Genomic DNA, 13,912 nt, shown 5'->3' with positions numbered 1-13,912 from the left:
TCAGGAATGTCAGCAGCACATTCACATACTTACATTCGACAGTGCAAACCAAACAATGAAGAGAACTCCATCAAATATGAATCATTTTTTATTACAGAAACCTTGGTTCGATCTCTCACGTATAAGCAGACTCTCTCACACATACACACACACACATACACACACACAGGTCCAACACTACAATCTCAGGGAAGTGCGAGCTTTGTCCAGGATGTCCTTTCTCATCCTCGGATAATTTGGATGAGCAGACAGAACCTGTGGACGAAAGCAAACATGAGTCACGGGATCTAAAGAAGTTTCAAGTTCTAAAACTGGAACCATCCTCAGGTGTTCTCACCTTATGACACACGTCTATGGCATCCACATGCCTCTTTGCTTTTAGGTAGTTGAAAGCAAGCTTGTATCCTGAATTAGAAACAGACATAACAAAGTATGAAATATATATTTTTCTCTTAATGTCGTTACAGAAACACCTGGATGTGATTCCCGCTCGACTCACCAATGGTCGGGTTGGTCCGATTTCCATATTTCCAAGCCAGTTCATAGTTGAGCGCTGCATCACGGAAGGCTTGTTCCTTTTCCATTATGTAGCCCAGATATTCATAAGCTTTGCAGCATGACTGTGGAAAACATTGCAGTTGTTATCACAAAGTATTTGAATAAAAGCCACTGCATTATCATAAAAATAAATCAAAATATTGGAGAGAAAGAATTCTGTGTGATTTTGCATCAACTTTTCCCAGAAAACAAATCCTTGTGAATCACATTATCTTCAGTTCTGACCTTGTTGTGATTGAGGCATCTCTTCAGCAGGTCCCCGGCCATGTCATACTTCCCTGAATGGATGTAGATGTCCGCCAGCAGCAGCCAGCTCTTCTCGAACTCGTCGGCGTCAATGAGGCTCCAGTTCATCTTAGCGACTCGTTTGAGCTGGTTCCTGGCTCGCGGCGTTTGTTTGAGCATCATATACGCTGTCGCCAGGGCCAACAGGGCCGGGACGTTGTCTTTCTGGATTTAACCAAAGAATTTCGGTTGGACAGGACTAATCTGACAACTGCCCCCCCCCCCCCCCCCCCTTTCAGTAAGTACATTCAAAAATAAAACGTGATTAATCCTTAAACACATATAATTCATAAAATTCCTTGGATTCCACACAGCGCACGGTGGAGTTTATTATCAAATGGAATGACTGACATTAACAGGGAGCCTGAAATAATGTGCAGCTCCCGGTGGGAGTGTAGTGACACAAGCGGGACGGAGTGGTGTTAATCATATGCGCCATCTGGAGTTTACTTACCTCATTGTTTGCGATCTCTGTGAAAACACCCAGAGCTTTCTCCACATTGGCCTTCTGTTTGGTCGCCAAAGAGCAGTAGTTCTCCAGGATGCGGAGGTGGATGTGTCCGCCCGGCGTCTGAGGCTTCAACTCCTTCAGCAGCTTCTCAGCCGTCCTCACCGCGACCTGCTCCGACTCCTGCTTCTCTGTGGAGTTCCTGGTGAGTGAAGACGAGAGGTTAAGTCCGAAGGTTTGAAAACACACCAGTATAGAGTTGATCATTTCGCTTGTGAGCTCCTACTGCAGCTGCCGCCTACCCAATTTCACCATCGAGATTCTCAAACACTTCTCCTCCCATGGTGTCATTGTCGGGGTTTAGGTAGATTTCAATCATGTTATAAACTGCGTTTTGACCCCAGTCGTTGTCTTTCCGTGCTTTGTTAAAGTGTCGCAGGGCATCGTTGGGTTCTCCTGTATACCTGAGCAGCAACAGATTAATCACGTTACACACTACGATTCTAACACAAGTTGGCATAATCAAGAGGAAACACTTCCATGCATACCACAGATAAAGTCCTTTGCAGTAGTTAAACCCAGGGTCAAACTTAGTCCTGGAAGAATCTTTTTCGGCCATATCAAGGAATCTGGGCACTTCTTCCAGCTTCCCGGCCCTCCTCAACAGGTCAATAAGACGTGACAGAGTTTGGTAGTTGTCTGAAACAAAGAACACGCGTTTCCAAAGGTCATATCCTCAACTCACATTTACATTGAGCACCAATTTGTGTTTAAAAAAGGAAAAAAAACAAGGAAAGAGAAACATCTGTTGCACCTGGTTTGCGCTCCAGGAGCTGCTGAAAGTGGAAAACCGCCTGTTCATAGTCCTGCTTCCTAAACAAGATGTCAGCCATCATCTGAGGACGCACACGTGTAAGAAATTAGTTCTAGGAATTGGTTCCAAAGAAAAGGTTACACACAATTGTGGTGGCAGTCAGACAGAACAAACCAGAGTTGCGTCCTCATTAAACCGGTCGTTCTTCAGAATGACGCCGCACTGCTCCTGGCATGCGTCCACCTCATCCAGAGTGAGGCACAGCCGAGCCAACTCCAGCATCACCTAGGAACAGGGAGGGCATTCATTTCTTTAAAGTTGATGTGACAAGATTATTTGTGGAATAATGTAGGGAAGATAAAAGAGGCCTTGTTTCCCTCATAAACAACTATGATCACAAAATTGTAGAACTACAAGGGCGCGGCGCTAAAAGATGCTTGTGAACCACAGCTGCGGTGGGCACACAGAACGGTTTTTGATTCGGCTGCACTGACCTTGCGATCGGTCTCACAATACACAAGAGCTTCTTTGTAGAATTTGACTGCTCTCTCATAGCCCCTGATACTTGTGTAGTGTTTAGCGATCTCGGAGCAGATCTCCGCCGCGAGCTGCTTCTGCACGGGGACGGCGTCGGGCTGCTCCAACTGCACCCGCTTCAGCACCTTGGCCTGCACATCCCGGGCCTGCGGACAGCAAAAACACAACCTCACCATCCGAATAACTACAGCACTTATCATCATCATTTCTATTTAAACAAGTAAAAGATGATTGGGATTCAACAAGGCTTGCATTATTTGATGTTGTTTCTATCTTTTTAGGCAGGGAGGTAACGCTTGGAAATAAAAATGAAACCGAACTGAAACAAAAGGGAAAACCACGAGCCAGAAATGGGAACAACTCACTCTTTGCAGGGAAAGCAAAGCTTCCTCATTTTTTTCCACCTTAGTTTGGATCTTTGCCAACAGGACCAGATAACGACAATCATCTGAGAGAACCGCTAGTTCATTCCCTGGGAAGGTCCAAAGGCAAAAATGAAGTTGGAAACAGAGAAACACAACAATTAAAGTTAGACATTTTTATGCAGCTGTAGTGTCCCTAAAATAAATACACTATATCTGAAAACAGTACTTGTCAAGGTTATGGTATTTGTTTGTCACATATCTGTTCAAATGCATTATACCAGTGATGGTTTTCAGAGATGGTAACAATACAACCTTGGGGCCTGTGGCATCAGTGCTATGTGCAAAAAAAGAGAATGTACAGCCCCATATGAACACAAACTATCCTCATGACCAGATTCTCCTTCTTATTGTTGTGTTAGACATGGGCTGTCTACTGTGTGTATGAAAACAGTGTGAGACCCTCAGCACCTGGTTCATGGGCCAGCGCTTCATGCAGGACCCTCTCACAGCGCTCGTACTGCTTCATCTTCATCAGCAGCTCTGCCAGGTCATAGCGCAGGAAGTTCTGTTGCTCCGTCTTCAAGGCAGCTTCGTAGTAGTTGATCGCCTGCGTCACAGCGGCGCTATTAGTGTCAGCGGGCCGTTCATCTGTGTGGGAATGCTGTGTATCGTTCAGTGAGTGTACAAACAAACCTTGACGTAGTTATGAGTCTTGACCAGGGCTTTCCCGATCTTGCTGGCTAAAGCACCATCTTTGGGGTTTTTCTTCAGGGCCTGCTCATAAACACTGATGGCCTTCTCTGGCTGAGGATCGACAAAACAGGAAGAAGCAGTGTCGACATTTGTTTGGTTTTAGGTTTTTTGTAAATATTATTCAGGCAGATAGGGATGATCACTTTCATGTTGTGAACATTAGATAAACACATTGAATGACGCCGCATGCTTCAAGCTCAGAGCTGAGGCTAAAGCTGCAGATTCCGGCAACCAGACACCCAGAGTATACGTCAACATGACGGTCACTGCTTCCCACTTCCTGCTCGTGAAGCTCTGTTTATTTGAACCACAGGGGCTGGACCCTTTGATCATGGCTACGTGGCTAACTGTCCCCCTGTCCTTCAGTCTGGCTCGGTACATCTCTGAGTTTTGCTATTTTGGAAAAGGCATGAATGACTTAGCCTAAATAAAAAAAGTAATTAGACAATTAAGACAGATTTTAGTTATTGAAAGCATGTAGCACCTTTAAAAAGTAATCTCAGATGTCATGAGAAAATGAAAATATCTCCCACTTACTTCTTGAATGTTCATGTAGGCATCCCCGAGCAAGAGATATGTGTGAGGGCTGGGCATCTTCTCCACCATCTCTCTGGAGAAAAGACAAGGGAAGATTGCTACAGGTTCAGCCGGATGATCTGGGCACTGGGACTGAATATCCTAGTCATGCATTCATTATGATCCGGTATTAGAACTCATAGGGTTTTTTTAATTGAATAAGAATTCATAGGTTCTGCTACTTTCTTACATCAAAATCCATTTCAGATTCCAAACGTGCTGCTCACCTGTAACAGCTTGCATACAGTCGTTTCTCTTTTCTGTGGTTCAGATATATGTCTGCCATCTTCTCCTTGGCCTGGATGTAGTAGGGCTGCTCAGGGGTTATGTTTCTAAGCATACTCAGCGCCAGCTCGGTGTCACCGCGCAGCAGGGCCAGGTCCGCGTTGGCAATGGTGACACGTAGCTCCTCAGGAGTTCCCGAGAACTCATTGATGGCATCTTGCATCACCTTTGCTGCCTCATGCTGTAATATTAAATACATTTATAAGCTAATATTATCCTTTTTACTTCCTTCACGGCCAGACACGAGTGTAATACCAGACGGTCAGCATCATACCTGTTTCCCGTTGAGCCACAGGGCCTCGGCTAACTCCAAGAAGACAGAGACACAGTCGGCGGGGCTCAGCTCAATCTTCTTACTCTTGGACTTGGATGCGGATCCAGCTCTGCGGACCCCTGGAAGAGCCATGGCCATCTGCAATGTCTGAATAGCCTCCGTCAGTTCGCCCATTTTCTTCTGACTCTGAGCCTTGATCAGGTGGTACAGAGGGTGTTCTCGAATCTGGAAAGGGAAAGCAAGTCGTGATACATTCGGACATGTGATGCCTGCAGGTGAACAATATCTACATTGTCAAGACATTGCCCATAAATCTATTGTGGGATTATTGATTCGAGAAAGATATAACACTCACCACAGAACTCTCTTTGATCAGCCTGACTCAGCTGAACTGCCATACTAACGCTGACATTGATTTTGTTTAACCTGACTCTTAACCTGACTTCAGCTTTTAATGAGGCCAAACCTGACTACGTATCCAAACCACTGTTGGCATTTACAAAAACATGCTGTTATCTTGTCACTGTTGACAATACCATCACAAGACCTGTATATTTACTGGTTGCTGTTTTATTCTTAAAATTAATTTTAATGTGTCTAGCTGGGGACAAGCTGACATTGCTGTAACTGTTATAGACAAAGGCATAAGAGCTGTATTTATGTCTCTTACAGATTTAGCAGCCAATGATACGGTCATCCTGATCTTACCTCAAAGTTATGGCTGAGGCAGAGTTCAAGAGACTGGGCACACAATGTGAAGTTGCCCTGCAGCAGATGGATCTGCGCCATTAGTAGATGAGCATCTGCATGAGATGGACACTGCTCCAAGCAGTGATGTAGACTGCTCTGGGCAGCGTCAGTGTCACCTGAATGAACAGAAGCAGCGCATTTTAAATCAGAAGCGACTCGAAAACTAACAACAAGTAATCCTATTTATTTGAAATGCACTGCTCACCAGACTGAAACCTGACTTTGGCGAGCAGGAAGACCCCTTGGAGGAGACCTGGCACGATCTTGACGACCGTATCCAACAACGTGGCACAGTGCTGGAGTTGAGGAGCAGGCGTCTGGCCCTGGGCTAAAGGCTAAAACATGAACAGTAAGAGTGTTATTTACTAAAGATAATAACATCTGCACATCTCTATCCTACTATCCCAAAATGAGTGAAAAATAGAACACAATTATTGCTGGAAATCTTTTATATTTGACTGAGTCTCTCACACTAAACCCATCCGTACCTTAGCAGGACAAAGTGCCAGATACTCTTTGACAATCTCCAAAAGGAAGTCGGGGTTGAGCTTCTCCAAGTACTCCGTTCCCAGAGGCAGACCCTGCAGTGTGGAGAAGTGTGTGTCCACCGCATCGTTCAGCAGGTTGGTAACCTCTTCCTGTGGTCGGTGCTTTTTCACCGCCAGCAAAGCACGCAGGTACAGTAGCTCCTAACAGAGTGGGGTTGTGAGAAGGAGAAGAGCAAACACTATTAGATTAAAGCAATGTGGTCAGCAGGAGGACAAGGGCAAAACGAATTACTACTGCTGCTTCTTGCCAGATTCTCTTGTTTAGTCTTTTTTTAGTCCTTTACAGAGAATTCTAATAATAGACGAAAAATACATTTCATGTTCTTGTCTGTCAGCATTTATAAAACAGACATTACCCCTGATTTTCCAATAGATTGTTGAATCTCTGTGAGAAATTCTAACTGTTGTTCTGCGTCCTCAAGGTGGCCTTCTATCAGCTGGCAACGAATTATGCCTGGGTAACAGAAAAGAAAAAACATTTCATCTTCAAGTTTAAACGTATGAAAGAAAACTAAGTGTTGTGTAGACAAACGATTGATTATTGTATCATGTTACCAGTCAAAGCAGAAACACTGGTCTCATCCAAGGTCATGGCGGTCTTGTACCACTTCATGGCCTCCTTGATTCTGCCCTGAAGGACCATTTGGTAGCCCAACTCCGTGGCTAAGTCGGAGTCCCTTGATGCCACAGAGAAGGCTCGCTCCACCATCCTGAACGTTTGTTCAATCACTTTGTCATTTCGTCCACACTTAAAGGAAAAACAACAACAAGAGCCGTCAATCACAAGATTCCACGCAAGTCAAGAAATTATTTAAAAATGGAGCATTGAGAATTTAGAGAGCATATTGAATATCATCTTACGACACGAGTGAAGGCGAGAGACATCCTGTAGAGAAGCTCTGGGTTATGCGGCTCCAGAAAATCCAAGTTGCTGATGAGGTTTGAAAGCTGCTTCACTGACTGTCAAGGGAAAACCGTTGCAGTAAATTGATCATCAATCCCACTTATTTTTTGTTTTATTTTGGTTCCTGCTGATTTGCATTCCTGTGAGTTTAAGGTAAGAAATTGTGAAAATGGGTAAACTTTACCTCAGTCACATCTCCTTCTCTACACAAAGAATGTAGAGCCAACATCCGAACTGCCTCCAGGTTATTTTTATCCTTCTGTAAAAGCCTGAAACATGACACACGGTGCAGTGAATGCAGTTTATCTTCTACATTTAATAAGCTTGGATTGATAGTAATAGAACATACGATACTGCTGCACTACTGTATTGAGCTTCCAGTCGAATAACACTGGGCGGCCAAAGATTGTACAGCTACAACTCCTTGAAACTGCATTTGACTCCTGCATTTTTGGCTGAAAAGGCCTTTTTGTGGTGTCTGACACTGGCTAAGGTCCAGAGGGGGTGAACAGAAACAATGGCTTAGTCAGTATGCACTGGTTTGAGGCATCAACCTAGTGTTTCATTTGCACTTGAATACTGAGCCATTTGTAAAGGCAGTTAGCTTTTTTCAAATGCCTGGTGGTGATTACAAATGTTTCGTTGCACTTCCTGATCTCACTACAGACGGCGTAACCGCTTCTCAAGACTCCGTGAGAGTGAGGGAGAAGGTTCAGAAAAGCTTGTGCTGACAGAGATGTGACCTCTGTGCAAGATTTGGTAACAATTACCTGTGTGCTGCCTCAATGGTTTGATCCCAGTCTTGAAGGCTGAGCAACAGTTTCATCTTCTTGATAAGAGCTGGCACAAACTCAGGGAAACTCACAATGACCTGGTTTACCATCTCCAGGGCTCCGGAGTAGTTCTGCCGATATTCATAGTATTGTGCCTAGAACAAATCAGAGCATTCCTTAGGGTCTGACATATGCAAAGGCTAGATAGTGTTGAGGTATTATTCACCATCCTCACACATTACTGTATATGCCACTATATAGTGTATATACAAATTATACCCGTACATCATTAAGAGAATAGTGCCTGTCTGAGATACTCTCTTCTCTCTCCATGCAGTACCCAAGGTCAGGTTATAGACCTTGGGCCCCACCAACAGTTCATTGTAGTGTCTACGTTGAGGGAATTTCATATCTAACTCAGATGTGCCCAGACAGAGAGGCACCAACGTATTTCACCAGGGACAAGTGGTTAGGACACAATGTGATTTAGGAATGCATGCTTAAGGCTTCACTTTAGGATGGGATGTGAAAACCTTCATTTAACAAAGAGAGTGACAGCAATTCTAATCATTCATTGATGTGCTGTTGGAATGGTTGACGCACATAGAGGGAGATATACTGGGATGCTGTGGGAGACATCTTAGACGCTCTGTTAGCGTTTGTATATTGTTCCACCGTCTGGTCTCCTTGATGCATCAAGTCTACAGTAAAATCTTCTGCACATAAGACATAAGCTGCTGCCTGAGTTCTCCTGTCACCAGCTTCCAGAAAACTTCCATAACAGATTGAACCAGGAATAAAAGTCTGTCCCTATTCAATAAATAAAAAGACAAGATTGCCAAGTCTCCAAAGTGGCATGGTGTATTGTCCAAGAGAACTGACATATAGTTCACATAATGAATGGAAAAGCTGAATATAAAGTCAAATTATGCAAGAAATCCAGCACATAGGCAATTTTAGACAAAATATAGTAAGGAGGATATGGAGAATAGGAGAAACAATAGCATCATAACATTTTCAGCTGAGGTAAAGAATGCCTTCAGAGTTTGTCGTTCTCATCTCACCTTTCCCATCAGGGCAAAGACATCTGCTTTCTCCTTCAGTCCCTCATCAAAGTATTTTCCAGCCTTCCTGGCGTAGGCGTCTTTCCCAGATGTCACATCTATCCAGGCTTTGAGGATTGTCCCCTGAACGAGAAGTATCAACGTGAATTTTACAAGCCATTTTATACACTTAAATGCTTTGCATAAAAATGGAAAAAATAATATTGATTTATTTTTAAAAACACATGATATATCTCACCTCTCTAGAGCCGTTGGACAGTTTGATCATCCTCTCTGTGTACTCCCTCGCCTTCTCATTTCGGCCCAACAGCCAAAGAAACAGCCCAGCATAGTAAAGGCTCTTGGGAGATGCACTTTTACGATCCTCTTTGACCTTAGCATCAAGTTCTTGAATGATGTCTCTGTCTGTGAATGCAGTGACACTTACAATTCCATCAACCCATTTGTCCAGTTCCAAGTTTTAGTTCAAAGTCAGACAGCCATGATATGAATCAAGGGGACTATACTGCATGGATTACCTGGGTGTGTCTTCTTTTTCTCAGCGTAGACAAGAGCCATCAATGTGCAAAGAGACACATCCCGACTGTCTCTCAAGGCTTCCAGCTCCACAGAGGCTTCTTGAATCTGATCTGTAGAGAGACAACCACATAAATGCACGTGCAGCAAAGACACAATACTCTGATCAGAACTGGTTAAATATGCAATGGGATATTATGGGAAATCTTCAGACAACAAATTATTTTCACAATTCGAGAATAATGTTCTAATATTATAAGAATAAGCCAATATGTTAATGAGAAATATAATCATAATCTAATACAAAATATGGAATAAAATCGTAATTTAAGTAGATAAAAAAAGTCAAGATATACCGATAACAAACATTTGAACTTTATTCTCGTTATAAGTCATTCTGGAAATCTCAGACTTCGTACCAAGGTTATGATTCGTATTATGGGTTTTGAATCCTACCTTGCATCAGGGACCCATAAGCATGGAAAAAACTGCAGACGTGATCATGGCCAAACTTCCTCTGAGCAGCTGCGGCGGCGTCTACAGCGTGGTTGAAGTATTTCTCGTAGCAATAGTACTTGATCAAAGCCTGTGTGGAAACAGAGAGGAGGTCAGGAGCGAGAAGGAAGAAGCTGTGAATAACCAAGACATCCCAGACACACGCTGCCTGGGGATCAGTGGTGTTTCCACAACAGGACCAAACAACGACGTGCAAACCAACGGAGTACTGCGTTTAGCTTCGGTTCACGTTAGCTAGCTCGTCTGTACCGTTAGCCGATATCTGTCCTCGTCGTTCGCTGCTGTCTCATTTTAAAAGGACAGTTGTCTCGCATACATCGCTAACCAGCTCTTTATTATTATTTTCACCACAGGCTAAAAGCTAGTGTCACAGCACTGTGCCATCAAAACAAAGGGCTCACCAGCGTTGTCTCTTCATCCTCCATCTTGACGGAGAAGCTTTGTGCTCTTTAAAAATAACCGACCTGAAACTAACTATTACTTTAACCCGTGAGTTGTGTTTAAGTGTAGAAAGCGTCGGTGGTTCTTGGTCCTCACGCCATCTTGCCCCAACACCTTAAGCGTTGCCTGGTAACTTGGTAACGAGTGCGTGTATTAAGGGTTATTTTACCCCGAGGTTTTCCTTTCAGGCACAACCTGAGAGCCGCCGACTCGTGTACCCGTGCCATTACGTGTTGTTGGAAAGAGCTAAACCAAAAAAATGCACCAAACTGTTTGTGAATATGAGATAATTTAATTGTTTTGATTAGTTGGACGGAGGGTGGTAAAGAGTTCAGGGTCTGTCAGCTTGGTTTGAAGCCTGACAGACCTAGTTTAGGGAATAATTTCGCCAAATCGTCGCCATCTTTGAAATCTACTCGAGCTAGTTTCACCTTCTGCCTCCTAGGTGGCGCTGTTACCCCTTTATAGAGTAAAATGTTACTTTTATAATTATTATTACTAAGATATAAGTAGCAATAATAATATAAATTACAATAACAACAATATCAATAATAATAACAAGAACAAGAACATTCTTGTTCTTCTTCTTCTTCTTCTTCTTCTTCTTCTTCTTCTTATTTACTATTTAGCTGTAATATTAATACAGGTCAATTTTGATTCATAGTAAATATGAAACAATTTATTGAATTTTAAAATGTGCCATGCCCTTATAAGGCAGTATGTTTTTAGATCAAGTTTATTTGACTTATATAAAGTAACAGACCACAGGCCTTTGAAATATTTGTTCAAAGATAATAAATATAAATTAACTGCTGGCACATGGTAATAAACTGTTTCCATGTGCCATGACTTCATGAGGCAGCATGTTTTTATTTGAAGGGGATTTCACGCAACATGCAAAAAAATATGTTGCATGTGAAAGTAAGTTTAACCTACTTTGAATATATGGAAATAGTTTAAGAGGGCTTGGTGGCTTGGATTACACTCATGTTGCATTAATGTGGTCAGTAGGCTTGGTGTTGACTTGGCCTTCTGTTTACTAGACCTATACATAACATCCAACTTCTGTTACTTTGTAAGATATATTGTTCATGTTAGCCAAACTAGAAAGTTGGTGCAAACTGTCACCCATTGACCCAGCTTCGCATCGTTAATCATGTGCAGTGGAAATATAATTTCCATCAGGCCGGTGTTAAATTGTGGCCCAAAGTTACGCAACCCAGTTCCATCGAACTCCTGATGTCTGCAGTGTTGAGCCCATGGCAGGAGCAGCCAGTGTCCAGCATGGCTGCAGCTGTTCCAGGGGAGACCTTTCCATCCCTTGTCAGATACTATTTAGCACTAACTGTGGCACATAATCATTACTCTCTGCAGCACACGTCAGTGGAAGAGCAAATCAGATTGGTATCGAGTTCTGAGCGTGTGCAGCAATGGTAAATGTCTGTATGCAATACTTCACTACTTATCTCACAATGTTTTTTACCATATTAATACGCATGATTCTTAATATTTACTTATTTGTCTTTATTATGTATTAATCTAAATTTCATACATTGTCATTCCAATAATACTCATACATATTATCTGCACAGGGGAAACTCAAGGTGTTGTACTTAGCAAAAAGCAATAAATACTGCTTGTGTTGTTGCACTTCCAAAGAATGCATCTGAAAGCCTATTAGGGGAACTACTGTGGAACATCTACCCCCTGGGATATGCTGCTATAGCATTCTAATGGCCATATCCATTGTGGTTTGTACAGACCATTATTGATCAGAGAGCCATGCCCAATAATACAATCAGTTCTCTTTCCAGTGAACTCGTTTATTTCCTGTTTACAAGTTTATTGTAATAAATAAGAAAATTCCATGTACTAATTTGTACATAAAATGTACTGTTTTCATGTATTGCATTTTCATACATAGATGCAGTAATGGCATTGTTTGTAAAAAATCTTTCGATTGAGAGGGTGCTGTCTGTAAACTGAATTAGTTGTGATTGTGTGTGCTGCTGTGAGTTACCGGGTGAGTGTGTTTGTCTATTAGCACATCAGGAAGGTGGTGTTGGTGTTGATGGGGGGGGGGGGGGGACAACCACCCCCTAATCTAATGGGATTTTCTCCCCATCTACCTACAGCAAATAGAATTACTGAGCTTTGATTGGGGGAGCATTCTCAGATTTCTGTCTAAATTGTTTTCCATGGCATGATCCTCCGTGCATGCCAGTGGCGAGATCCGAAGCTAAGTGGACGTCCTTCCTCATATGACATGTCCCCACATTACTGCCCAACCTGCAAGACGTCTCGCCTGCAGACGGCAGACGAACTTCCGTCCCAATTACAGTTAAAGAGTCTTTATGTCCCGTAGCCGAGCAACCGGCGAGGACAATCTGCAAAAATCACTCTTGATTTAAAGGTCATTACACCAAGCAGTCTGTAATGCCACCTGTTGCCATGAGGGGGCCTGGGATCTGCTTTCAGTGCCACACTGCCTTTCTGTCTCTCCAACATTTAAGATTATATTATAGGAAAAAAATACATCTTTTCTTTAACAGAACAAGAAACTTTTGACCTTTTCGTATACAAAATTTGACAATTTGTCTCCATCACAGTGACTCTGGTTTTGAGAGCACACTGGTCGACGTTCATCAAAGTGGATGTGGCACAAATTCGTAATCGCATCATCTTTGTGAGACAGAATAGAAGGATTAATCAGCACTTTGCCATCAGCCTTCTGTTTACTGCCCTCAGGATTCGGCCAGTCACAAAAGGTAAGAGCAACTCTGGACTGTAATGAATATTTGGACTGTTGTTAATAATTAATAAAAATGTTCCACCCACTTAAGATGCTAATAGTTTCCGGCACAGTAGCCACAAAGCGCACTCAGAAGCCAGATACCAGCTTCTGGCGCAGATGTTTTACACTGCACACAAACAAATATAATGAATCTTCAGACAGTTTCGCCTCGAAATCTCCCTTCTTAGAGAATGAAGCGTATTTATGCAATTCTCAATTTATTTTGAATAGTGTTTTGTCACGTCATTCAAGATTATTTGCTTAAAGTCATACATTCTTAAGTGCTTTCAATATCCCCAGAGATTCAACAGATCAATACAAGTCGAACCATTAACAGTTTGAGTGCTCGTTACATTTTCACATGAAATAGACACTGATAGCTTCAACATTTTACAGATTCTGAAATGACACTAATGCGATCAGCAGTGTAGCGGTCATCACGCTAATAACTGTAAAAGCGATGTAGTTCGATCTTCAGATTTTTCATAATGAACTCCGACAGTTACCCATCAACTTCATTCAACTAGGATTATTCAATCTTTGCCTGATGTCAATGAAATTAGTTTATCAAACAAAGATAAGGTACAGAAGGTCAAGGAGTCGTAATGCAGCTTTAGGGTTTGATAGATGATTAAACTTCAACAATAAATAATAATTAAAACTTCTAATGTAAGAAAATAAGCATTTCTTAATTTTGAATGAAAAAACGAA

General features: G+C 42.4%; 1 protein-coding gene across 1 annotated transcript; it reads right to left on the bottom strand.

Moving 5' to 3' along the window:
* Positions 1–72: 72 nt before the first annotated feature.
* Positions 73–10,507, bottom strand: ttc21b (tetratricopeptide repeat domain 21B). Its single transcript, XM_062402575.1, has 29 exons — positions 10,368–10,507; positions 9,907–10,036; positions 9,453–9,563; positions 9,173–9,339; positions 8,935–9,057; positions 7,868–8,025; positions 7,282–7,366; positions 7,055–7,153; positions 6,749–6,941; positions 6,550–6,647; positions 6,134–6,334; positions 5,851–5,980; positions 5,604–5,761; positions 4,896–5,120; positions 4,564–4,802; positions 4,298–4,370; positions 3,701–3,811; positions 3,476–3,614; positions 3,008–3,114; positions 2,600–2,788; positions 2,280–2,390; positions 2,106–2,187; positions 1,840–1,990; positions 1,594–1,755; positions 1,298–1,493; positions 784–1,008; positions 500–620; positions 338–405; positions 73–255 (listed from the first exon to the last, which is right to left on the bottom strand). Exons 1-29 carry the CDS (start codon positions 10,389–10,391, stop codon positions 178–180), a joined length of 3,954 nt encoding a protein of 1,317 aa, XP_062258559.1. The 5' UTR covers positions 10,392–10,507; the 3' UTR covers positions 73–177.
* Between the last annotated feature and the right edge of the window lie 3,405 nt (positions 10,508–13,912).

Source organism: Platichthys flesus, chromosome 13 (assembly GCF_949316205.1).
Source record: "Platichthys flesus chromosome 13, fPlaFle2.1, whole genome shotgun sequence".
Classification (NCBI taxonomy): Eukaryota; Metazoa; Chordata; class Actinopteri; order Pleuronectiformes; family Pleuronectidae; genus Platichthys; species Platichthys flesus.
Note: the sequence above shows the minus strand (reverse complement) of the source record. Positions and strands in the feature narration are given on the sequence as shown.

What these genes read in the sequence shown, in the direction of transcription:
- ttc21b (XM_062402575.1), bottom strand. Translation starts at nt 10,391, where the DNA reads ATGGAGGATGAAGAGACAACGCTG. An exon ending in ACCATTGAGGCAGCACACAG is followed by an intron (nt 7,367 to 7,867) that starts GTAATTGTTACC and finishes GTCATGTTTCAG; the next exon opens with GCTTTTACAGAAGGATAAAA. An exon ending in TGCAAAGGACTTTATCTGTG is followed by an intron (nt 1,756 to 1,839) that starts GTATGCATGGAA and finishes GTTGCTGCTCAG; the next exon opens with GTATACAGGAGAACCCAACG.